The following is a 27519-nucleotide window of genomic DNA, read 5'->3' on the forward strand; positions in this document are numbered from 1 at the left end:
GCATAAAGCAGTTTCTTGGAATCCTCAATAATTTTTAAGAGAGTAAAAGGGTCAGAGACCAAAACTTTTGAGAACTGCTAACATAAGGTTTTAGCTCAAAATTGAAGAAGCTCATTGTGACCAAAGCCTTGGAAAGGAATAGAAATAATGCCTTCTACTTCTCTGGCAGCCCAAGCCCTCCTGCCTGCAGTGGGGCAGACTTCCCAGCGTGCATTGCAGGGGCGGGGCTTTCTCCCACTTCGTTTCCTGGAATGTGCCCTGGGCAGCACCCCGAGAGTGTCAGAGGAAATGACACGCTCTTGTCCCAAACAAGTGGCTCTGGAAGTTTCCCTATAACTGAAGGTGCTGAGACTATCTGGTCCAGTAGGAAGAAGACAGGGTAGAGGAATGCGCCTCGAGCTAGACAAGACAAACTCTCATAGTACCCGTCCTATGCTGCTTACCCTGCTCACAGCTAATGTTTCAACTAATATCTTTGGAAATAATGTGAATTTGGGTATGGTACTGGCTTATTGGGACTCTGTATCTTGGCTTTCTACATCATCTCCCACGAAAAAGCAAGAACATGAGAGTATGTCCTCCACATATCACACTAGCTTATGAAAACTAATTATCCTCCTGACTTAATAGAAAGACTAGTATAAATGATCTTCATAATCCCACTGCCTTCAGTATTACAGAGCTCGGCACAGCATCTTGCTCTGCTCATTACTGTAAATGGCAAGGGTAATCCTTGAGGAGACACTCTGGGACACTGGAAAGAAACAGTGCAGTACAGATAGTTATGAGACACTCAAGTCCAGATTGCCATATTTCTTGGCTTTAATCACATGAGAGTGAAACAATTAAGGAAGAAATCATTCCAACCTTACCCAAACCTCTCCATCAAACAGTAACAAAAAACAGTATATGTCAAATGGCCAATAAGTATATGAAAAAAATTCAGTGTCTTTAGCCATTAGGGAAATGTAAACCAAAACTATACTAAGATTCCATCACAATCTAGTCAGAATGGCTATTATCAAGAACCCAACCTTTAATGTACCAATAAACTCAATGAGGAAAAAAAAAGAATCCAAAAAATAAATGCTGGCAAAGAGAGGGGGAAGGGAACCTTCTTACATAGCTGGTAACAATGCAAATTTATATAGCCACTGTTGAAAATAAGGACAAGGGTCCTTAAAAGATGAAAACCAGAGCTACTGTTTGATCCAACTATACTGCTCCTTGGTATATATCAGAGACACTTAAAGACAATATACCATAGAGATACCTACAAACCCATGTTTATTGTGGCTCAATTCACAATAGCCAAGATATGGAACCAGTCTATATACCCATCAACAGATGAATGGATGGAAAAAATGTGGTATATATACATAAAGGAGTATTAGTTAGTCTTAAGGAACAATGAAATTCCATCTTTTGCAGGAAACTGGATGGACCTGGAGACCATCACGTTGAGCTAAATAAGCCTGACTTAGTCAAATACTGCAAGTTTTCTCTAACACATAGACTCTAAAAAAAAAAGTATGAAAATAGAGGAAGTGTATTATTAAAAAAGAGGAAAGGAATACGTTGGGAAGGTATAAGAGTGAATACCAGGGGAAACAGAAATGAGCAAAATCTACATATTGAAAATTGTGAAACTGGGATAGGATGGGGCACGGGGAATGATGGGAAGGTGGAAATGATCAAAGCATGTTATGTGCATGTAAGAACCTGCCAAAATGAAGCCCATTGATCTGTATAACCAATATTACAAGAGTGAAGACAGAGTACATGCCCCACTTAATTTTGAGACCAGTATAAACAAAAAGGATAGGCCCATCTCGTGCATGGACATAGCTGCATAAAACCTTTAAAACACATATTACCAAACTGAGTCAAGCAATATATAATTCAGATAATATAAGGTGAAGTAAGAGCGGGTTTATTCCAGGGTTATAAATTTGATTTAATATTAGAAAGTCAATTAGGGCCAGGGATTTAGCTCAGTGGTTCTAGCGCCTGCTTGGCAAGCACAAGGACCGGAGTTCGATCCCTGGTACCAAGAAAAAAAAAAAGTCAATTAGTGTTAACACATCACATAACAAGATTAAAGGAGAAAATCGTATTATTTCAATAAATGCAGAAAAGGTATTTGATAAAATTCAATAATTATTTATGATTATTTAAAGTACTTCCTTTTAAATTGAAAATAAAAAGTGACTTCAATGATGTAATAAAGACCCTCTGCAAAGAGTCTTTAAAACAGCAGGTATAATGGTGAAATGTCAGATGTCAAGCATTATTACTTCTATCCATCAAGGTACCAGAAGTCCTACCTAATAGAGCAGGAAAAAAAATTAAACTCACAAGAGCTTGGAAAGAAAAAACAAAATCATCATTATTTGCTGTTTGAATACTTAGAAATTTCCAAGGAATAATATACAACATATTAGAATTAATTAGGTTTAGCAAGGTAGCTGCTTGCAAAACTGAAAACACACTAACTGTAATGAAGAATCTTGGATTGACTCCCAAAATGAAAAACAAAAAAAATTAGTGGAAAATTGGGGAAATCCAAATAAAGTCTAGACTAGAGTCTACTTGTTAATAATTGACCATTGTTGACTTCTTAGTTTTGACAAATGTGCCACGGTTACATAAGATATTAATATTAAGGAAGGCAGGGTGAAGAGTATGCAGAAACTATATTGTGTTTGTAATCTTGCTAAAAATTTTATATTAATCCCAAGTAAAAAGTTTATTTTTAAAAAGTTTTAAAAATCAAAGTATAAAAAACAGTTGTGCTTGTATAAAGTAGCACAAAAAGCTTGAAAATTATATTTAACTATATTGTTTATTATTTAATAAAATAATCAAATTCCCAATCAAAAAAAAAGTATAAGACTTCTAAGAGAAAATGTTAAAGCTATCATTAAGAGCCATGTAATAAAAGACCTAGGATGTACCTTCCTTCATTAAAATATTCAAAGTATAAAGGTATTCAAATTGACTCATAGATTAAGTGCAGTTTAAATAGAAAATCTCTGAAGACCTTCATCCTTTCTTTTCTTCCTTCACTCTCTTTCTTTCTCACTGTCTCTTCCTGTCTCTGTCAGCCTCTCTTTTTATTCTACTTTTCTTTCTATTGGAGAATTTAAGATAATTCCTATTTTATAAAAATGTACAAAAGATCAAGAATAAGTAAGGCTTTTTTGTTTGTTGGCATTCTTTTGCTTGTTTGTTTGTTTGTTTTGTTTTGAGACATGGTCTCATTATGTACTTCAGGCTGGCTTTGAACTCACATAACCCAGGCTGGCCTCGAACCTGCAGCTATTCTCCTGTTTCATCCTCTCAAGTGCTGGGATTACAGACATGCATCACCATACCTGGCATTAGTAAGGCATTCTTGAAGAGTGGGTAGAAAGATCTCCTATACAAAAAGAGTTTTCTAGAAGCCAGGTCTGTTGCATACTACTATTAGCCCAGCTACTGGAGTGATAGAAATAGGAGATCTCAAGTTTGAGGCCAGCCTGTGAAACTTAGAGAGACCCTGTCTCAAAATAAGAAATAAAAATAAATAAATTCTGTATTTACCACCTTATCAATATAAGAAGACTGGACAATTTAAGTGTCATGATAAAAGGGCTAGTTAGTGATAGACCCAGAATTTAAACCTAGATTATTTAGGTCCAGCACTTAATCACAACGGTGTGTTTAAGAACATAAATAGGGCTGAGGATTTAGTTCAGTGATTCTGCTGCCTGCCTCACAAGCACAAGGACACAAGTTCAGTCCCTGGTACCAAAAAAAACAAACAACAACAACAAAAAAGAGAGAGACAGCATAAATAAACTCAGTGACAAGGTGACTTTTGGATTATGGTTTGTTTGTTTATCAATTTTGTTTAAAAATCCAACTAGTACCAAGCGAGGTGGCGCACACCTGTAATCCCAGCACTCAGGAGGCTCAGGCAAGAGGATCGCTGTGAGTTCAAGACCAGCCTGGGCTACATAGTGAGTTCCAGGTCAGTCTCAACTACATAGTGAGACTCTGTCTCAAAAAACAAAACAAAACAAACAAACAAAAATACAACTAGTAGCCAAAACCTGGTGAAAAAGAAATTTTCTATTCAGATATTAAACAAAGTAAAACATGGCATGATTTTGACAGTGTGTAGGGAAAGAGCATTCATTTGACTTTGACACTTGGCAATCCTTCATCAAATGGCACCAACTTGGTGAGATGGAATTATACTTCCTCTTGTTGATTTAATGGTGTCCCCATCCTCCCAAAAAGTATATGTTGGAGACCTAATCTCCAATACCTTGGGCTATGGCCTCATTTAGACATAGGGTCTTTACAGAAGTAATTAAGTCAATGTTAGGTTAATTGGTTTATTGGAGGGGGTCCTCATTCAATATGATTAGTGTCTGAAAACAAGGGGAGAGGACATTTGGATGCCATGTGAGTACTGGAGTTGGAAGCAGAGGAACTGCCTGGGTGGATAAGAGGCCTGGAGCAGGTCTTTCCCAAGTGACTACTCTAAAGAAGTAGGGCTGAATTAGTTAAGATTCTCTAGAGGAGCAGAATCTATAAATTATATGTGTGTGGTTATGCAAGGGAATTTACTCTGGCAAGCCTATGGCATCAGAGGCAAGAGAGCCCACAGTGGCCCTCTCACATGGGAGAGCTGGAGTCCAGTAATTGCCCAGCCAAGAAGACGGAAGCAGCAGAACCAGACAGATCAGGTTGCAGCCTGGAAAGGGTTGCATTGGAAGGCTGAAGAAGATGGACATCTGGAGACCACTGCTGAGAGCAACAAAGGATGCCAATGCTCAGGAAGCCTGCAGTTCTTCAAGGCAGATGTGTTTCCTTCTTACCTGTTGTTTTTTCCTACTGTATGATGCCACCCACAACTGGGGTGAGTCTTCACCCTCTGTTTGCTGACCTGCCTGTCAGTGACCCCCAGACACTCTAGACCTGTGCTTTACAAATCTGTTAGGTTTTTTAAAAATCTATCCAAGTTGACCTATTATGATTAAAGCTTGCAATATCCCTTTCACCGCCCAGGTGTTGACTACTACTTCCAGAACTACGGGATAATTCATTTCTGTTGTTTGTGCCATTTTGTTACAGCAGCCCTGACAAAGTAGTAGATCTCTCTGCAGTCTAATCACACTGCTTGTTTTAGCACTGAGAAATAATTACAGAGTTGGGGATGTAGCTCAGTGCCAGTGCACTTGCTTAGCATGCACAAGGCCCTAGGTTCTATCCCCAACACCATAAAAAAATTTTAAAATGGTGCAAGGCCATTTGCTGTTTTTCACAGTTTAGAGACAATCCATATGATTTCATTCATATGGAATCTCAAGGGATCTTGAAAAACTAAAAAAAAAAAAATTCTTGAAAAGAATAAAGTTGGATACCTCACGTTTCCTAATTTCAAAGCTTACTACAAAGCTAGTAGAATCTCAACAATGGTGCTGACACACAGAGCCCCAAAATAGACCCTTACACACGTTAGTGATTTTCCACAAGGGCACAAGACTCAATGGAGATGGGACAGTCTTCAGTAAAGAGTGATGGGAAATTACATGTCCACATGAAAAAGGATAGATTTGCACCTTTACCTTTACTATATACAAAAATTAACTCAAAATTGACCAAAGGCCTAAAACTATAAAACATCTAAAAGAACACATACGGAAACTCTATGACACTGGATTTGGCAGTGATTTCTTGGATATGATAACCAAAAGCCCAGGCAACAAGAACAAAAACAGATAAATTGAACTACATAAAAATAACTTTTGCCAGGCGTGGTGGCACACAGCCTGTAATCCCAGCACTTGGGAGGCTGAGGTAGGAGGATCGCTGTGAGTTCGAGACCAGCCTGAGCTACATAGTGAGTTCCAGGTCAGTCTCACTACATAGTGAGACCCTGTCTCAAAAAAAAATCCCCCCAAAATAAAATTAAATTAAAAATAAAAATAACTTTTGCCCAGGCATAGTGGACCACACATGCAATTACAGCACTTGGGAGGCTGAGGTGGGAAGATTGTGAGCTTGAGAATTCATTTTTTTTTTAAATAGAAAATAACAAGTGTTGGCAAGGATATGGGAAAATTGAAAGCTTTATGCATTGTTGTTGGGAATATAAAATGGTATAACTGTTATGAAAATGAATATGTCATTTCCCCCAAAAAAATAAAGATAAAACACTGTATCATTTAGCAATTCGTCCTCTGGACAGCATAGCCAAAACAACTGAAATCAAGATCTCAAAGAGATATGTGTACGTTCATGTTCATAGTGTCTTTTTCACAATAGCCAAGGTGAGAGCAACCCAAATGTCCATCAAGAAAAGGATAAGTAAAATGTAGTACATCTATACAGTGGAATATTATTGAGCCTTGAAAAAGGAAAGAAACTGCAAAGTGGGTGAAATTGAGCACATTACATTGAGTGAAATAAGTCAGTCACACACAAACCACATACAGTAGTTTATTCCATTTACATGTGACACTCAGAATAGCCAAGGTCACAGCGATAAAAAGAAGAATGGTGATTGTCAGCGGCTGGGAGGAGAAGGAAATGCAAGTGTTTATTGGGTGCAGAGTTTCATTTTATAAGGTAGAACAAGTTCTGGAGATGGGTGGCATAGTGTTCGTAGAACGATGTCGTGTACTTAATACTGAACTGTACATTTAAAAGTGGCTAAAATAGGGCCGGGGATTTAGCTCAGTGGTTCGGTGGCCTGACTCGCAAGTGCAATTACCCAAGTTCAATCCCCGGTACCAAAATAAAGTGGCTAAGAGAGTTAATTTTATGTTACATAGAAGTATTTTACCATAATTTTTTAAAACTAATTTCAGCTATAGAACACATGTCAGGAGATAGAGCAGAAGAAGGAAGACAGAGATGAAGAATAGATATACAGCACTGATTTTCTCATCTTATATAATGGAAAATCAACTGACACAATTGAAGTTAGGTAACACAAGCGTTGGAAGGATCACCATGAGTTTGAGTCTAGACTGGGCTACATAGTGAGTTCAAGACCAGCCTAGACTACATAGTGAAAACCTGTCTCAAAAAATTTTTTTAATTAAAAAAAAAAGGTAGCACAAGCAATAGAAGGTAACTATATTATTTGGTGTTGTAGCCATCACAGTGGTGCATGTACATAATCTCTGCTATGGGGAAGGCTGAGGCAGGAAGATCAAAGTTCAAGCCCACGTGGGCAGCTTAGCAAGATCTTGTCTCAAAATAAAATAAACAGGGCTGGGGATGTAGCTCAGTGGTAGAGTGCTTGCCTAGCATACATGAGGCTCTAGGTTCAATCCCCAGTTCCCCCCCTAAAAAAATCCCATTTCCAGTTGAGCATGGTAGTACATACCTGTAATCCCAGTACTTGGGAGGTTGAGGTGGAAAGGTCAGAGTTCTAGACCAGCCTGGGCTACCCAGTGAGCCCTATCAAAACAAAAGGGGTGGGAACAAAGGAAGTAAAAGACTTCTACATTGAAAACTCTAACACTCTCAAAAAAAGATTGAAGAGGATATCAGAAGATGCAAAGATATCTTTTGTTCTTGGGTAGGAAAATATAGTAAAAATGGCGATACTTCCAAAACAGCTATATAGATTCATTGCAATCTTTTGGAACCAGAAGAGACCTAGAATAGCAAAAGCAATTCTAGGCAACAAAGACAAGACAGGGGGTATCACAATCCCCAACCTGAAACTATATTACAAAGCCACTGTAACGAAAACAGGATGGCACTGGCAGAGAAACAGACCTGAGGACCAGTGGAATGGATTAGAAAATAAAGAAACAACTCCAGACATACTTAGTCATCTCATCTTGGACAAAGGAGTCAAACACCCTCACTGGAGGAAAGATAGCCCCTTTAATAAATGGTACTGGAAAAACTGGGTTTCAACTTGCCAAAGATTAAAACTAGACCCATATCTCTCACCATGCAGTAAACTAAAATCAAAATGGGTCAAAGGTCTGAATGTTAAAACAGAAACACTAAATCTGCTGGAAGATAGGTTAGGTAGAACTCTTGAAGACATTGGTTTAGGAAAAGACTTTATGAACAAATCCTCAGTAGCACAGGAACTAGCACAGAGAATCATCAACTGGGATCTCATCTTATTCAAAAGCTTCTGCACAGCAAGAGAAACCACCAACAGAGCTAAGAGACAACTCACAATGTGGGAAAAAATTTTCACCAGCAGTTCCTCAGACAGGGGACTATTATCTAGAATGTATAAAGAACTTAGAAAATCTGACGCCCAAATTTAAAGACCCAAACCAAAAATGGGCATCTGAAATGAACAGACATTTCTCAGATCAAGAAGTAGAAGCAGCAAATAAACATGAAAAAATGTTCAGCATCACTGGTCATTCAAAAGATGCAGATGAAAACAACACTGAGATTCCACCTCACTCCAGAAAGAATGGCTGCTATCAAGAAATCAACCAATAGGGGCTGGGGATTTAGCTCAGTGGTTGCAGCGCCTGCCTTTCAAGCACAAGGACCCAAGTTCACTCTCCAGTACCCCCCTAAAAAAAAAACAAAAACAAAAAACCAACCAATAGCAAAGACTGGGGCAGGGGCGGCTGTGGGGAAAAACTCCACTGTTGGTGGGGGTGCAGACTGATGCAACCATTGCGGAAATCAGTGTGCCGATTCCTCAAAAAACTAGGATTACAGGTTTCATTTGATCCAGCTATCCCCTTACTGGGTATCGTCCCAAAAGAATTAAAAACATCATAAGCTAGGGATTTAGCTCAGTGGTTCCACTGCCTGCCTTGCAAGCGCAAGGTCCCAAGTTCAATCCCCTGTACCTCCCCCGCTACAAAAAGCACCTAACTACAGTGATATATGTGCATCCATGTTTATAGCTGCACAGTTTGTAATAGCTAAAACTTGGAAACAGCCCAAATGTCCATTAACTGGAGACTGGATAAAGAAGATGTGGTGTTTTTTTTTTTTTAATGGAGTACTTCTCATCCATAAAAATGATAAACTAGAGACATTTATAGCTAAATAGATTGACCTTGAGACCATACTCTTAAGTGAAATAAATAGGACACACACCTGTAAATACTGAATTGTTTCTCTGGTGTGAAAAAATGAAAGTGTAAATGAGGACCAAAATGTAAAATTAATATTGTGAAATAGGAAGAAAAGATTCAAAGGGGAAGGGGAACTGGGAAGACAGGGTAGGGGAAAGGAAAGAAGGGAAAGAAAAAAATATGATGAAAAAAAGGAAAAAACAGAAGCAAAGCTTTTGTAAATAGGGAGGAGTGGAGGAGTGGAGGAGTGGAAGGGAGGGAAGGGGAATGGGAAAACACAATAACCAGGATCCATCACGTACAGGTACAAATTCCCGATGATGAACGCGATCATAATGTATACCTAAAATGTAGCAATAAACAATTTTTTTTAAATATTAAAATAAAAATGAAAGGGGGATGAGAAGAGGGAGGTGGAGGAAGGAAAGAAGAAAAAGGGTTGTAAAAGCAGCTGAAATTGGACTAAAAACATCATATTTTTTATTATCATGAAAATAAAATTTATAGGGGCCAGGGATTTGGCTCAGTGGTTCCGCCACTTCCTGTACAAGCGCAAGGTCCTGAGTTTGATCCCCGGTACCAAAAAAAAAAAAAAGAAAAAAGAAAAAAGGCTTGGGAAAATAAAATTTGTGTGGTAAAATAAATACCTAAAACTGGATGCACATATTAATGGTTCTTGACACAAAACAGACAAACCAACAAAAACAGGCAAAATTGTGTACTGGAAGTAATTTATAGCTAAGTTGGAATATATAACTTCAGAGGATATGGAAAACACAATATTTGCTAAGCTACAGTTTTTTAAAAAAGAGGTAAACTCAATAAAACATATACAGATATCTTTTTTTAAATATACATCATAATTGTGACATCCAATTTGAAAACTGTCATACTAGAAAGAAAGAAAAACGGAGTATACACACCAAGACTTTTTGGAGAATGTACTAGGAAAATGACAGGTAACAAAAATTTAGATTTCAGTGCCCTATTATGCCACAATCACAAAAAACAAAATGAAACCTTCTAGGACATAAGAAATAATTTCATTCACCTGTGGAACTATTAATTTCCTTGGTGATATTTTTTCAATGCTATGATGATTGCTGGAACAACTGAAGACTTTTCCACATTGCTTACATACAGAGGATTTTTCCCCAATGTTTGTTTGTTTTTTATTTTAATCTTTGACAATGGCTATGACTGATGAAAGCTTTCCCTCATTGCTTATATATATAATGTAGGGTCTCTTCACGGTGTGACTCCTTTTATGTTTATTAAATGAGTTGTATTTAGCGAAGACTTCCCCACATTGCTTACATACATAGGGTTTTTCTCCAGTGTGACTCTTTTTACATCTATAAAATGAAGTCTTACTAGTGAAGGCTTCCCCACACAGCCTGCATACATAGGGCTTCTTTACATTGTGACTCTTTTTATGTCTGTAAAATGAACTGTTATTACTGACGGCTTCCACACACTGCTTACATACATAGAGTTTCTCTCCAGTGTGACTTCTTTCATGTGCTTGACAATTACTGTGAGTGGTAAAAGCTTTCCCACGCTGTTTACATACATAGGGTTTTTCTCCAGTGTGAGTTCTTTCATGTTTTTTGACAATCATAGTGTCACCTGAAAGCTTTCCCACACTGTTTACATGTGAAGAGCTTCTCTCCAGTGCGAATTCATTCATGTACTTGACGAGAACTGGGACTGGCTCAAGCTTTCTCACAATGCTCACATATGTAGGGTTTCTCTCCAGTGTGAATTCATTCATGTGCATAACAAGAACTAGAAGTGGCAAAAGCTTTCCCACACTGCTTGCATACAAAAGGTTTCTCTTGAGTATGACTTCTTTTATGGATACCAAATGAACTGCTATACATGAAAACTTTCCACAATCCTTACATACTAAGGGTTTCTTTCTAGTGTGAGTTCTTCCAGTGAAAACACCATAATTTTTTTAAATGAAACAAGGAAGTGCAAGTTCAATTCCTCCTCACTTACAAGAAGTTAATTTTATCATCTAAAGTTGATATAACAAGAAGTACAGATAAAAAAGCATATGACTGGGAATGGCGGTGGTAAGAGAGCCTCCAGAATGTTCTTGGCCACCCATGGTGGGAGAAGAGAGCCATGTTTCTCAGCTGGGCTCTGGCTATCACAAGGTGCCCTGCCTGTCTTTGCCTGTTCTCTCTCCTATATTTCAGCATGGTGCCCTAGTGCCCGCTTCCCTTCCCACCAACTCAACAGTTCTCCAGACCTCCTGAAACTCACCTTCTCTAAGAACTCCCTTCAAGACTCCCTTCTGCTCCCTTGAACACCTCAGACCTAGACCTCGCCTCTCCTGGTCATCAGACTGATTGCATTTTACACTCACTAAGCTGCTCTTAAAACTAAGGCTGAGTGTCAGTGAGTGCAAGTTGCTTGGCACCTCTGCCTTGCAATCCTTTATGACTAAGTTGTAAGAGCCTTGTAAGGTAGTCGTAGAAATGTTAACTGTCCAGTTTTGTGGAAAAACAATTTAAAAATAGCAGATCTATAATGACTACAGAGTTCTTTGGGTGGTTGGGTTACAAATTAACCTTTTTTGTACTATTCTCATTACTTTCTCAAATTTCCTATGGTGTTACTCTTTTATACTTTGATTAAATTTTACACTTTCATTTTATAGCTCCTCAAAAACAAAATAAAAACAAAAATTTAGCATAGAGTGACCTCAAAAATGGCTAATTCAATCTCTATCTCTGAATGCAGGTATATTTTTTACTTTGGGGTGTCAAAGACACTTTATTGTACCCAGTGAAAGCTGGACACACTTTCCCATTAACACTTGTGCACACAGCCACACACACACACACACACACACATTTTGCACGTGATTATTTTAGGGTAAAAAGATGAAAGAATGAATGAATGGATGGATGAATAAATCTACAAAACTAAAACAACAGCATTCCTTCAGGCACCCCCAAAGTCCCTTTACATCATGAGGCAGCAGAAGGCAAGGCCAAGGAATACCAGTGGGAACAATGCCACAGCCAAGGTCCACAATGGAATCCCTCCTGCCTTGGTCCTCAGAGAGCTCTGGCAGCCAACAAGCTCCAGAGAGAACCCAGACACACCCTGAGCTCACTCGCTCTCAAAATGCTACTTCCCCTGAGCCAGATCCAAGGAATAGCTGGGACAAATCAGGACTAGTATCGGGCTCAAATTAGCTGTGAGTTTGGGAGGCATTTAGAGGAAGGAGTAGGATGGGGTGAAGAGGATGGGGAAGGGGGTCATTTCCAAAGAAAAACTTCCTAGAGAATTAGAATTCCTATCTGGTGCCAAGAACAAACTGGGAATTCCCAGAATATTTCCTTTTGTTTTTTCCTCTTTAGCATCCATGCACCTGACACAAGCTGCCAAGATTCTGCTTTTAAGTGTCATGCAAATCGCCTTCCTACCCCTGCCTCCCTGGAGGACCTGACGGAGAAACCACACAGTGAGCAGAGAAAGAGCAGAGTGGAGGCCGCCCTGGCTCAGAGCAGTCAGACCGCAGTGTGTCGCGGAGCTGGGCACTGGGCTAGGGTTCCGGGGTCTCCCAGTACAGACTTGGGGAGGGGAAGGTCCGCGAACTCCCGGACCCCTCGGCTGCCGTCGCCCGCTACTGGAATTCCAGAGGAGTGTTCAAATCGGCCTGTCTGCTTCCGCGAATTACTCCTGACAGGTATTAACTCAAGGCCACACCACTCAGCAGGGAAGCTAGTGGTATAGTAGAGGTCTGGGCCTCATTTTAAGATTTGTCTCTAGACTTCATCCTGTCCTGAAAATTGCGGGTTGTCTTTGAAATGACAGGAGGAAGGAATCGGTATGTGACAAATACTGTGTGTCCTCTCGCCAAACAATCTGCAGTAATAGTAGTGATTGCTGCTGTTATGTTTGTTACACCTCACATTTCTAAGCTTCACAGTCCTATGACAGCCCTATGAGCTAGATACTATTGTGTCCGTTTTGTAGATGCAGAAACTGGTTAAAATGTGCCCAAAGCCACACTGGAAGGATTGAGTCTGGATTTGCCCTGGGAAGGGGCTTCGGATCACCTCTCCAAGTTACCTCCCTAATAGGAGAGATGACAAGGAAAGTAGAAAATCCCAATCTGGTATACTTGGGAATCCTCCTACAGGTTTCCTGATCACTCTCCGAGGTTTCTTGAACCAGACTTTGGGACCCACGCAGACCCAAGGGTCACAAGTAGCTCTTTTAGGACAGCTAAGTCCAGAGATCCAAGGTTCTCTTACCCAGAGGCCCTTGGGGCAGGCTCCCCGGTTGCTAGAGGTCTTGCTTCCTCCCATGACATCTACACCTGCACCTGGTAGACCCTGGGCACCCAGAAAATGGGCTCCATGCCCAGCTGCTGACTGGCTGAGTCACAATACTGGGATGCAGCCCCAAACAGACTTCCCAGGCTCCCTATTCCCAGGGCCAGCTCAGGCCTGGAGGTTCCTGTGGGGACAGTTCCAGACCCTATGCTCAGGCAGGAGCAAGGTACCAAATAGACACACTGACCATCCTTCCGTATTCATGGTTAAAAAAAAAAAAATGCCCCCCTGGCCCTCAGTCTCACACACATTCAGCCCTGAGAGCTCCTTGTTTCCTGTGGGCCACAATGGCTTTCCTTATCTGACCAAGAACAAAGCCTTTTTAAGTCTTAGCCTGTACAATCCTCGCCAGCTATTTCCAGGCACTTGTAAAAATCCCTTTCATTCACGTGGGCTCCCTTTCTGCTCTGACAATGTTGTAAGGCTTTTCAGCAGCCACTCTCTCCCCTCCCCTGTGGCTTGGACTTGTGCCCTCAGACCCCTGTTGCTCTCTCGGCTTTGCTTCTCCCCTCTCTGCTCTTTCCTTTCATGGTGAAGATTGATCTCTGCCCAGCAGGCTGTGTGAAGTTTCCTGGCACTCGGCTTTCATCTCCAGCCTGCCTCTTCTGAGGGTTTAATAGTAGTGCTCTGCGGGAGGACCCAGACCCTCCTTGCTCTCCAGCCCAGGAATGCTCTTTTATTACACATTAGGCCTACCCAATTCCGATAAATATCAGCCCACCAGTTTGTTTACTTGTTTGGTGACTTTACTACCTGCCATGACTTATAGGTAGTGTTTTCCCCAAAGGTTCGTGTGCTGAAAGCTTGGTTCCCAGTATAATGGTACTGAGGTGATGGGGCCCTTAGAAACTGGGAGTGGGACTGTAAGAGGATTAATGCTTTTGTGAAGGGAGTGATATAACACTTGAGCATGGTTTTTGATTTTTGGGGGGGACACTGAGGATGTAACCCAGGGCCTTGCTCATGCTAGATAAGAACTCTGCCACTGTGCTCCATCATCAGTCTTTTTATTTTTATTTTTTAGTGTGTTCTGGGTGGATTTTGGGGGGGTTGTTTTTTTGTTTTTGTACCAGGGATCGAACTCTGGTCTTTGTGCTTAAAATGCAGGCTGCGGCACCATAGAGCTAAATCCCCGCCCTTTTAATGTGTTCTTAAGGGCCTGGACTAGTTGCCACTAGGAAGATTGTTATAAAAAGAAGTTTGTTTCCTTGGCCCTCTGTCTCTCTCTCTCTCTCTCTCTCGCTTCCTTGCCACATACCTGCTTCTCCACCATGCTGAGACAAGCCAGAGAACCTGCTGTGGTTTGGGTCTGGAGTGTGGCCCAAGAGTTCATGTGTTGAAGACTGGTCTCCAGCCCATAAACTTACTAGAAGACTATAGAACCTTTAAGAGGTGAAGCCCAGTGAAAGGAAGTTAGGTCATTGGGGGTGTGTCTTTGAAGGGTATTATGGGAGTTCAGCCTCTCTTTCTTTCTTTTCAGTCTTGGCCACCATGAGGCAAGCAGTTTCCTCCACCACTCACTCTTGCCATGATGTACTGTGCCACCACCACCCCCAAGCAATAGGGTCCAGTGACCATGGACTAACACCTCTGAGACTGTGAGCCAAAATAAATCTTTTCCTTTAAATTGATCATCTCAGATATTTTGTCACAGTAACAAAAAGCTGACAAACACAGGGCCCTCACCAGACACTGGCACCATGCTGTTTGGACTATCCAGACACCAGGAATGTGAGCCCAATAAACCTTTTATTTATAATTTACCAATCTGTGGTATTGTCCCTCTTTAGCACTGTAGTGTCAACTCCATGAGAACAGCCCTCCTCTGCCCCTGTCATGTCCCGTATTATATTCTTTGTCTGTGGGACAGTGCCAAGCACACAATAGTAGCTCAGTAAATATCTGCAGAATGTGTTAAATCATCATTTGTGAGGTTATCACTAGAGCCTACCTCAAGGTTATTGGGAAGGATAATTGAGACAACACATGTAAAAGATCTCATTTATGTCCTGCAGGGCGTGAGTTGTCAGCAAACATTAGCTACAACCATCAATATTCACTCTACAAACTCAGTGTACACACACACACACACACACACAAAAAGATAAGAAGGACAGAAGCCCAGCACATGAGGCAGCATGACAAGCCACTATGAAGAGGCAGGAATGAGAGGTTCTTTAGTCGCTGGGATCAGAGCAGCTATCCCCATCTGGGGGAACTGGAAAGGGCCAAGCTAGGTCTTGACAGATGGCCAGAGCTGGTCACCTGAGCAGCAGGAAAGGGCAATTCAGGCCTGTGAGCAGGGCTGAGGTCAAGCCTGGGGCTGATATTGCAGTAAGACTAAGTACATCATACTAAACTAAAATAGAAGAAGATTCCACACAGACTATTCCAGACTCTTCCTCAAAATACCCCTAAATAGATTTTCCTTTTCCTAGGCTAATCACTAGGTGCCATACAATTTCCTCTTGTCAAAATCATAACGGGACGTTCACAAGGGAATAGCCATTTTTTCCAAGTCTGTTCTCTAAGTGCTTTTTCAACTACTCTAAGATATATATTGACATGGTGGAACTTACAAACTTAAGCCAGATGTGGTGGCACATTCCTATAACTCCAGCACCCTAGGAGGCTGAGGCAGGGGGGTTATAAATTCAAGCCCAGAGTGGGCCATTTAGAAACTTAGCCAACACCCTACCTCAAATTTTTAAAAATTTAAAAGTTGAGGAATGGGGCTGGGGATGTAGCAAAGGTCCTGGATTCAATCCCCAGGACCATAAAAAAATAATAAAAAGTGTGGGCCTAGAGCAAGCTGACTGAAGCCCACAATCATAGCAGTTAGGACCAGGTCATAAGTCTTGTGGGTTTTAAATTTGCCAAACCTTCTCTCTGTCTTTCAAGCTAACAATAGCTTCTTGAGACAAAGTCTCGATAATTCATACATTCAACAAAGAGGTAAGATCCTACTTTGTGCTAGGCACTGCTCTGGTCTTTAGAGTTAAAACAATGAACAATACAGCCAGAAGTCCATGTCTCTGTAGCTTGATCTTAGAGGTGGGTAATTTTCCACTTGCTACTGAAATAGGTATATGTGAGGTTTTTGCTGCTACAAAATCTTAGATTTCCTATAAAGGGATTTTAACATATTAAAATTCAAGCAAAAGTGGGATGTGTGACTCAGAAGCCCAGCACTTGCCTACCATGTGTGAGGCCCTTTGTTCGAGCCCCAGGACTGCCCTACACATGAACTCAAGGTGAAATGTATCTGGGGTAAGAGAAATTATGAAAACCCATGCAGAAAATGATCAGATAAATCTTTTCATCTATCCATTCTTCCATTTCTGGTTCCCATACTCTTGGTTCTATCCAAGACGAATGTCTTCTTGTTCCTCACCAGCATCACTCAGTGAAGTGCTGACAGACCCGCCGTCTTAGGGATGAGTGCAGGAGCAAGTACCAAAGAACTCAGCAACAAAGGCTTAAGTGATATGGACATGAGGTGTTTTTGGTTTTGGGGGGTTTGTTGTGTTTTTTTGTTGTTGTTGTTTCTGTTTTGTTTTATATATGTGGGCGTGTTTTAGAAGTGGCCTCTGTGTCTGTTTTGTCTAGCAGCTCAAGTCTGCCATTGTGTCTCTTTCTACTTTTCTACTCCTCCATTCAGTGTGTTGACTATTCTTCCATGAGCCTGCAGCATCATTTCCCAAGATCACTGCAGTAGCTCTGCACACTGCTTCCATGTTCAAGAAAGGGGAGATAAAGGTAGCATTGCAAATTGTCTTCTATATAAAGAAGAAAATTTTCCTAGAAGCCCCAAATAGATCTCCTCTTCTTTTTACCATTTCCATTTGGGTCATATGACTGCATTTCCTAGCACAAGGGAAATAGGGGGATTCTGGATTTGGATTTCCAGCTTCCACAATGGAGGCAGTGAAAGAAAGGAAGGGATCAGCGATGCACTGGGTAGGCAAACAATATTTTCCAGGAAAGCTTTCACAGAGAAATCACAAGACCTCAAGCAAAAAGTTGCTCAGGCCATTTTAGGCTGGCAAATACAAAAAATACTGAAAAACCATGGCCCATTTCAGGCTGAATCCACACTCATAGTGAGTTGGACCAAAGTGAGGCCAGTTTGGAAAAACCCGAGGCTGGAAAGCCCCCCACTGGTGGAAAGCCTCTATGCTCAGTTGCGTGCCTGCAGGCTCTGCCAGAAATTCAGTACTCAGAGCCCAGAGGAAAGGTTACACGGAGGAATAAGGTGGAACTGGAAGGTACTGAGTTAATAATGTTACGATTTAAATCTAGAGGAGGCGTAATTTCTACCTTATGTTGATTACATAAGACCATCAACCAAGGACACAGTTTTGTTGGGAATAAGGACAGCGCTAAGAGGTAAAGTTCACTTTCCCATAAACTCTGTCCTTTTCCCTAAACAGCTGAATTGTATCCCTTGCTCAAGTTACATAAACACTTGCTACCACCATTATTATGAGTCAAAAACTCTCATTTATGCCAGCTCATGGGGCTTTGGACTCCCACACGTAGGAAGTTGGAAAGTGACAATCCAGTCAAAACAAAAGTTTGGCATAACACAAGAAAGAGGAAAAAGAAAAACCCCAAACAAAGTTTTGTGTGTCTCTGCACATGTGTTTGTGAGAAAACATACCCACATATAATGTTAGAAGGCCACACTGGCCTGATTACATCCTAAACTCAATCCTGTCCTTTGTAGCTCTGACCACATAGATACTTTAATTCAACAAATGATTTTTGGTTTCCACAAGGCCTGCCTTTCATTTGAACAAGTTAAACCAAACTGTTCTGTAAAGAGAATATAATTCATCATCATGCTGCTTTGTTGTGTAGAAACAATGTTAGTAAAAGGAGCCCTGGCCTCTGCAGGCCATGGATCTATCCATCTGTTCCCCCACCTACTCACCTACCTATTCACCTGTCTTTGTATCTGTCCTCCTACCCACCCAGCCATTCATCCACCCACCTCCCCATCCATCCATCCATCCATCTATGAATCCACCTATCCACTACCAAGCCATCCATCCAACCAACAAACATCCATTCCTTTTCTTGAGGCTTTTGCCATTCTCTTTTCCCTTATAAAGTAGTAAAGCACTTTCACCTGCTTGGCCTTCACTTTTTACATAGAGTACTTTTCTGCTATTGACCCTTAAAGTCCAGGTTCAATTCTTTTTGGAAGGCCCTCCATGGACCTCCACTGAGAGACCAGTGTTATTTCCTGCTGCAATTCTTATAGAACTTATTTTTATATCCCTCTTTTATGATATAATAAATTGCTGCCTTCATCTCTTCAGTGCTGTATCACTCTTGTTTTGTATGCTTGAAATATTCTGTGTTATTTCTTATCTCTACAAGTAAATGGTCAACTCTGTGAAAAAGAGAGACTATGGTTTTCCTTCTTGGCAACCTCTCTCCACAGTTGGTGTCTTTTCTAATGCTATGCAAATTACAGTCACTCAACAACAGTATATACTTTTTTTTTTAAGAGGGGAAGAGATTTATTAGGCTCATAGTTCATAGAGGTTTCAGTCCATAACCAGCTGGCTCCAAGGCGAACAAGCGAACAAGCATCACAGAATAAAAACAACATGGCACACATAAGGCAGCAAGGGTAACAAGAGCTATACATTTCTTGATTAGATGCACAGTGTCTTCATCTGTGAAGTGGGGAAGATATTGGTGGTAAAGGAATGTTCTAGTAATTGAGAAAGTATATTAAATGTTCATAGACTACAAAAACCTAAAGATGTTAACAATAATACTGTTATTTTAATAAAAATAAATAACAGTAGACCTATACTGTGTATAATATGAACAAACACAGCTATAATAAATAAACATCTCATTAGTGCTAACTGAATCATTGGATTCTGTACAAAGTGCTAGAACTACCAAGGTGGATGGAACAAAATCACTACCTATAAGGAGCTCATGTTTCATCAAAGAGGCAGGAGCGTTAGTGCCTGTGATTATATATGAGGCTGAAGAAAAGCTCCTAAGCACAGACACAAAGTGCTCAGAGACACTTAAGAGATTCTTTAATTCTGCCTAGAGGAATAAGAGAAGAATTCACAGAAAGACTGTCACTTGAGCTGGACTTGAAAGAGGAATCGAAGCAGAGTACAGTATTTGGAGGAAGAGGAAAAGAACAATCTACCAAAGAAACAATATAGAAGCACAGAGTGCATGTGGAGCAGATGAAGAAAGAGTGTCTGATGACAATCTGAAGCACCAAGGGGCAGGAGTGGAGAGCAGATCCCAAGAACTAAGGCCTGGCTCAGGAACTCAGGTGTCAGGGGCTTGGTAAACCGCATTAAGGAATGTCCTCTTGATTCCAATGACAGTGAAAAAGCCACAGAGGAGGAAAATGATTAGATTTGTATTTCGGCTAAATGACTATCATGGCGCTGCTTCCACTGCAAATAACAGAAACCCAATTAAAACTGGCTTTAAGCAATAAGGACATGCATTTTCTCATGTAGCTGCAATTTGCAGGGAGGCAGGCTGCAGATACAACATAACCAATTTCTCTAAAATTCCTGCTTGTTCCATGTCTCTGCTCTGCAAACATTTTTTCAGCTTTATTTTGGGGTAGCTGCAAAATGATGGTACCAGTAATAAATCCAGGCACAACCAAACCCTGAAGCTAGCTGACCCCCGGCCATCACTTTCTCCCCACCCCCACTATGTCTCCTTGGGTTACATGGCCTGGTGATAAGACAGAGTGTTTTCTAATGGTTAGGCTCAAAATGGAGATTGCAGTCAGGGAGAAAAATTGAGAAGACACTGCAGGTTTCTGGCATAAAGTAATAATACCTGGAATAATACCAGAGATGTGGCTCTAGGCATGAAAGAGGGGGATAAACTCAAGACACGTCTTGCATGTGGAAAAAAAAAATGGCAACACATGGTATGTGGAAGAGAAGACAGAAGTTGAAAATGCTACAAGCTTCCGATCTTGGGTGACAGAGTAGTTAAGAGTCCTCTGGCTAGACAAGTGCCTTGTGGGTCACCTGGCATACCTCCCAAACACTACCTCCACAAAGATTGGGAGCCTGAGAAAGAGGATTCACCTGATGTCTCTCTTTCTCCCCAAAAGTCCATATAAAACAGGGACTTTGGTGTCATGCCACCTACTTCCCATCACTTATGAGTTGAAAACCTTGGGTAAATTTCTACTTCCTCATTTGAAAAATAGGTATAATAATCCCTAACTCATACATTGTTATATCTGGGGATAAGCAAAGTGCCTGACATAGAAGAGACATCATGGAATGATAAGGAATGATTCCAGGGTTCTAGCTATAGTTCAGCCACCTACTCATTATATGATCTCAATCCAACTACTGTACTTCAACCCACTGAAACTTATTATACATATCTGTCAAATGGGAAAAATCTTACTCATGGGATTTCTGAGTAAATTGGATTAGATATATATGTCAAGTGCTAATGTGGAACATGAATGGTTTTAGGCTGTCTAAACAAGAGAGATAAAGCTCTCCTCAAGAGAAGTAGAAACCAGGATACGCCTCTTCCCTCCCTGGAAGCTGAGGCATGGCCAGGTGATGTAGGCTCAGTCAATCCGATGGACATACTCCTAGACTTTGAGTGAGAGTGAGAAGAATTGAAACAAGGAAAGAGGAGCAGGCTGGGAGGTTAGGGGATCATAGTAATGGGCAGTTTCAGGATCCAGAATGACTGTGTCCAGGCCACAGGGCTTGGCAGTCTACTCTTTGGTCTCTGGATTTCACGGTGATCCAGTTCTGAGGCATGATCTTTGCTTCTCTTTAACTGAAAGGTGCCATTTTGTTCCTGCTTCTTTGCTTCATCTGGTTATCTGAGATTTTTTTAGAAATCTATGAACTACCCAATAGCCCTTAAATTAGGGTTATTTTCCTACTTTAGTTAGCTTTGGTGATTTTCTGTGCTTATAACTTGTAATCTTAACGATAGAAGTACCCAGCTCAATGCTTGGCACATAGTAGGAATTTTTTATTGGTTTCTTTTCCCTGTTGGTTCCCTATTCTCAGCTTCTTCTCTCCCATCCGAGTTTTAGTCTTACTACACTGTGCTATGATTAGAGGAAGGAAAACCTCAACTTTGTAAAGAAACATGGAATCACTTCATTCCATGATCATTTGCTTGCTGTTTCCCACAAAAGATAATAATAAACCTGGGAAGAGATAGTGAGCCCTGAGGTAATTTTCTTAAATTTTTAAAGTTTTGAGGACCAACATAACTTCTTTACCTAATCCCAAAACATGAGGTTCAGAAGGGATCTGGGAATATAATATTTAGAAGTGAAATTTGGGGACACAAAGAAACAGAATGACTCATTTACATGATTATGGTCTTTGGATCTCATAAACACAGAACTCTGATAGGCCTAATTAACCACTGGAAAAGAGTACAGTGTATACATGGGTTCATGAAAGGTTTGTTTAATTCATGGACAGTGGAACCAAATCAATGGTAAAGAGGACACTGGAGAGTGCTGGCTTTGGCAGCACATATGCTAAAATAGGAAAGAAGACGCTGGAGTCCTTAATAATCCTGAATGGACATTGCCACTGGCTTCTGCTAAACACTCTGAGTATGACTCAGAGATAAGAATATTGGTTGATTGGGTTACTAATGAACCACAGAGCTTGTTTAACCCACAGGCTCCCTCCCACCAATCCAATCTAGGGATCTCCCTGAAGTCACTGAAGCAGATAGTTACGAAGCATTGGCCATTTACCCTCTGCTTAAATTCCTTCAGTGATAAATGGTCCAGTAAAATGATGTAATGATGTGTTAGCATTTGTTGCTTCTGCCCTCAGAATCATATACTCACTCTGCTTTTGGAAGCTTCCTCACCCTCTTCCATATCATGTGTCTTAGTTAACTTTTCTCATTGCTGAAACAGAATACCCAACACCCAAAGTTAAAGGAGGAAAAGGTTTATTTAGCTCACAGTTTGCAGAGGTTTCAGTCCATAATCAGCTGGCTCCAAGGCAAAATGGCAGGGCAGACAGGCCCCAGTTCACAGCAGACTCAAGGTAGCAAAACAACAAAGGGCCTTAGCGGCTTCTTTCTGCCCCTTTCATACTCTATCTAGACTACCCGGGTTAGGGGAGTGCCAAACCAATCAGTGGACTGAGTTAGTAATTACACAGCCTTAATTGCAACATTGCACCACAGTCACACACTCGAGGTCCACCTCTGACAAAGACTGCATGAGGCTCTGGGGGAACATCCAGAGAGAAGCCATAAGAGCACACAATCTTAAGGGACTGTTAATGGTGTTGTCCTGCCTTCCCTTGGCCAAGCCAGGGATTCATCTGACTCTCAGGACATGAACTTATCTCTATCAGAAGCCCCAAATCTTCTGATAATTGTCTTTCCTACATATGTTAAATGCGGTTTGTTGTTTCTACCAAAAAAAGAGAAAAACTGCATCTGATTTAACTCATAATGGCAAGAGTAGCAACGCCTTGTTGTTAGTAAGTTCTTCCCGTATCAAATTGAACTCTTCCCCCATGACATTCTCACCACTTTATCAAGGGGCTGTTTTCTTTTTTATTTGTTTGTTTTGGTACCAGGATCAAACTCAGGATCTTGGGCTTTCGAGGCAGGCACAGTACCACTGAGCTAAATCCCCAGCCCCATGGGGCTGTTTTCTGGAGCAACAGTGTAGTCAACATTCTCTATCTGACAGCCTTTCAGACATTGGAACACAACACATTTCCCTCTACTTTCCTCTTTTTTTTTTTGTTTTAATAAATAGCCACAATTTCTCCATAGTAATTTACAGAACATTGGTCTTGGTCACTTTCCTCCTCGCTGGAACAAAATACGCCCACAATGTAAAAGAGAGGTTTATTTTGGCTCACATTTTCATCCCGATCAGCCAGCGTGAAGGCAGGAAAGCAAGCTGGGAGGGTGTAGCAGAAGAAAACTGCTTGTGTCATGGCAGCCAGGACTGAGTGAGAAGGGCAAAGGTGACCCTCCAAGTCACCCTTCCGGGGACCCTCCTCTTCCAAACAGACCCCACTTCCCAAGGGCAAGCCAGCTATGACACCCCATAATCCCATCACCTTCCAAACACCTCAGGACTTGGGAGCCATTTTAGACCTAAATCATAGAAACAACTGATTTCCAGATCCATCAACATCTTGGTGGCCCTTCTCTGGAACTTTAAAATTTAGGGACAGGGCTGGGGATTTAGCTCAGTGGTGCCACCACCCGCCTTGCAAGTGCGAGGACCCAAGTTCAATCTCCGGTACCAAAACAAAACAAACAAACAATAAAACCTAGGGACATAGGAAGAGTATAAAGGGGTTATTATTTGTCCTAGTCTCCTAAATGGTCACTACTTTAGCATCAACATTATACATTTGGATTATATATCAACTAAAAGTAACTTTTAAAAACCCATTGCTTCATCATATAAGCAGCACAGTCTTCGCAGAAAATTTAAAAATACAAATAAAAGATAAGAAACTATTACAACCCACCCCCAGTGATAATGACTATGAATATATTATTGTAAAATCTTCCAGACTATTTCCTATACTTATTTTTTAAATTAAGTTTATTGGTACATTTTAGGTATGCCTGATGATCGCATTCATCATAGGGAATTTATACTTGTATATGATATATCTTAATTCTTTCCCATTCCCCTCCCCTCCCTCAACCCCTCTTCCCCTCCTTATTTACAAAGCTTTGTTTCCATTCCTATGCTTATCATCATGTCTTTTCTATTGGTAGTATAATCTTCCAATGTATGCTATATATTTTATTAGTACTTTCTGGTTTTGTGGGTTTTTTGCATGTTGCATTTTGTTTTCAGTATCATAATGTTTGGATAACCATTCTATATACTTACCTTTATAAATTCATCTAATAATTTCTTAACAACAGATGGAATTTCTGGGTCAAAGTATTTTCATCTCATGGGGCTTTTAATTATATATCACCAAGTTACCCCCCGGAAACCAATTTATGCTCCCATCATCAGATTATGAAATGTACAACTCCTAGAACTTTCACATGAAATCTTGCCACCCTACAGTAGCAATAGATTTTAAGCTAAATAGTCTACTTTAATTTTACTTACTTTTAAGGTCCTCATTTCCACCTATTGATATTTTTACATTGTGATTCAGTTCGAGTGTGGAATTACTCATCCATTCTGGTTTTTATGTCATCCGTACAACTGACCAGTGACCTTGCTAAATTTTCATGCATGTTACAGAAAACACTGTTGGATAGACTAGAGCTAAGAACTGGGCCCCATAGCAATCTACTAGGTAGGTCTTTTTTTTTTTTTTTTTTTTTTGAGACAGTGTCTCAATATGTAGTTGAGACTTATCTGGAACTCACTATGTAGCCCAGGCTGGTCTCGACCTCACAGCGATCCTCCTGCCTCAGCCTCACAAGTGCTGGGATTACAGGGGTGTGCCACCACCCCCAGCTACAACTAGGTACGTCTCCTGCCTGAGAAACAATCACCAGCAAACCCACCAAACAGTTCTGGTGGCAGCTTATATCGCCACTGGACCTTCTTAAGGACCCCACAATTTTCCCACACCTCCAATTAATGACCTAACAGCCGGCAGCATTGGATCTGGCTTCTGTTACAGTCAGCATCTGCTTAGGTTCATTATTCCCTAAGGTGTGTTGATTGTTGAATATGGCTAACATCATCCTCACATTCATGTTGCAATACTCAGATGAGATAGGTGTTAATAGTTCACTATATATCTCAATACATCTGAAGTCCATTTCCCACTTCCTTCCACCCTCAAAAGAAGCAAATGCCATTTCTTGTACATTGTGCTTCTCATACACCTAAATATATCCATAAATAATATACATCACTGATTTCTGCATTTGAACATTGTGCGTAAGTACTATTACATGCGTGCATGTATCCCTCTCAAGACTTTTTCAATATTGCTTTCAATATATATATATATATGAATATATATAAGGATTTAAATAGCTTGAATTCATTCATTTTAAGACTTGTCCATTTTTTAAAATCTCTTTCTGAAAGAAAAGACTATTTCCACAGAGAGCATTGCAGTGAATTTCCTCAAGTACAGTTCCTTCTGTACATATCCAAGAGTTCCTAGAAGGTAGATGGCATAGAATTACTGGGTCAGAGTCCGAACAACTTCAACTTTATGTTATCCCAGTTGCTCTGCGAGACAGTCCGCCATGAGTCCCAGTGTAAACAGCTACATGGGTGAACTTGGAATGGAATACAATTGACTCGCAGCCTCAGCTGACATCTTGGGTGCGGCCTCATAAGAGACCCTAGAACTGCCCACAAAAACACTCCCGAATTCTTTACCCACTGTGAAAAACTAAATCCTTTGAGCTGCTAAATATTGAGGTAATTTTTATGCAGCTACAAATAAATGAAACAACATTATCGAGCATTTTTCTATTGGATTATTGTCTTTCTTATTAATTTACAGAATTTCTTAAATAGTCTAGGCACTAATGTCTTTTAGTTATATAGGAATCACAAATATCTTCTCCCAATGTTGGCTTATCTTTTCATTTCATTCGTGGTGCAATTTGATATAATAAAGATTTAAAATTTAATATAATCAAATTTACCTGTGTTTTTCCTATATAGTTTAAGCTCTTTGCATTGGATTTATAAAATCTTTCATTATTACCTTTGGCATAAAAAAAAAGTCTTCTTATCTGGGCATGGTGGCTCATGCCTGTGATCTCAGCACTCAGGAGGCTGAGGCAGGAGGATTGCCTTGAGTTTGAGGCCAGTTGGGCTACATAGTGAGTTCAAGAACAACTTGAACTACATAGCAAGATCCTGTCTTAAAAACCAATTTGTTTGTTTTTGTTTTTTTTTGGTTTTTTGAAACAGGATCTGACTATGTAGTTGAGACTGCCTTGGAACTCACTATGTAGCCCAGGCTGGTCTTGAACTCACAGCGATCCTCCTGTCTCAGCCTCCCGAGTGCTGGGATTACAGGTGTGCACCACCATGCCCAGCCAAAAACCAATTTTAAAAAAGACTCTTCTTTGTTTTCCCTCATATATTTTAAAATGTAACCTTGTGTTTTTAATCCTTTAAGCAGTCTAGAAATAATTGAATTGACTTGGGTAAATCCTCTCTCATAACACTTTTTATCATTTACTTTTCATTTTTTTGTTTTGTTTTGGTTTCGGTTTTCTTGAGACAGGATCTCACTATGTAGTTGAGACTGACCTGGAACTCACTATGTAACCCAGGCTGGTCTTGAACTCACAGCAATCCTCCTGCCTCAGCCTCCTAAGTGCTGGGATTACAGGAGTGCACCACCATGCCCAGTTTATCATTTACTTTCTAAATAATTTCATGGGCATTGTTCAGTTTGAAGATTTGTCCTCACTGGCTGGTGCCGTTGTCATCATATTCTGACATGTGGCAATCTCTTCTTGCTTCTTTTTTTTTTTCTGCAGTCTTTTTCTTAATTCATTGCATTAGTACATTTAATGCATACAATATAACATAATGACATTCATTGTTGGAAATTTGTACCTTTACATAATCAACCTTGGTTCTTATTTTCCCCATCCCCCTGCCATCCCTTCAACCCCTCCCTCTCTATCTACAAAGACTCTGTTTCCATTATTAGGCTGAAGCTCCTGGATAGACAACTACATTTTGAGGACAAGAACCTCTTGGTGGTGACCACTATGGTTGATGAGGTCAGAGTCCCAGGACAGCAGAGACACCCTGTGTCTGCAAGAAAGATGAGCTAGTCTTAGATGAGTAGGATTTGGGTCTCACTCCTGGCTGAGAAGCTGTTGCCATCAGCCCTCCAGCCCTCCAGGCAATTTTTTGAGCTACCCTATATCTTCAGATTCATTTGCTGCTTAAATCAATGGATTTAGTTTCTGTTGCTTGCAGCTAAGAAAGCTGGTTTATCTAGGACCCATTTTGCTGTGCTTGAAGACTTCATTTGAGGCCCAAACTATTCTCTTTTTTTCTTTTTCTTTTTCTTTTTTCTTTTCTTTTTTTTTTTTTTTTTTTTTTT

The 27519-nt window shown here is 40.5% G+C and overlaps 1 protein-coding gene across 1 annotated transcript in view; it reads left to right on the forward strand.

Moving 5' to 3' along the window:
• The window catches only part of LOC104855943 (myosin-13), a 106715-nt gene that overhangs the window by 72819 nt on the left and 6377 nt on the right, over positions 1-27519 (forward strand). Inside the window, exon 41 of the mRNA XM_010615028.1 lies at positions 12458-12786. Within this exon, the coding sequence (XP_010613330.1) occupies positions 12458-12786 (329 nt within the window). The remainder of the gene's footprint in view (positions 1-12457; positions 12787-27519) is intronic.

Source organism: Fukomys damarensis, unplaced genomic scaffold (assembly GCF_012274545.1).
Source record: "Fukomys damarensis isolate Sample0158 unplaced genomic scaffold, DMR_v1.0_HiC HiC_scaffold_13, whole genome shotgun sequence".
NCBI lineage: Eukaryota > Metazoa > Chordata > Mammalia > Rodentia > Bathyergidae > Fukomys > Fukomys damarensis.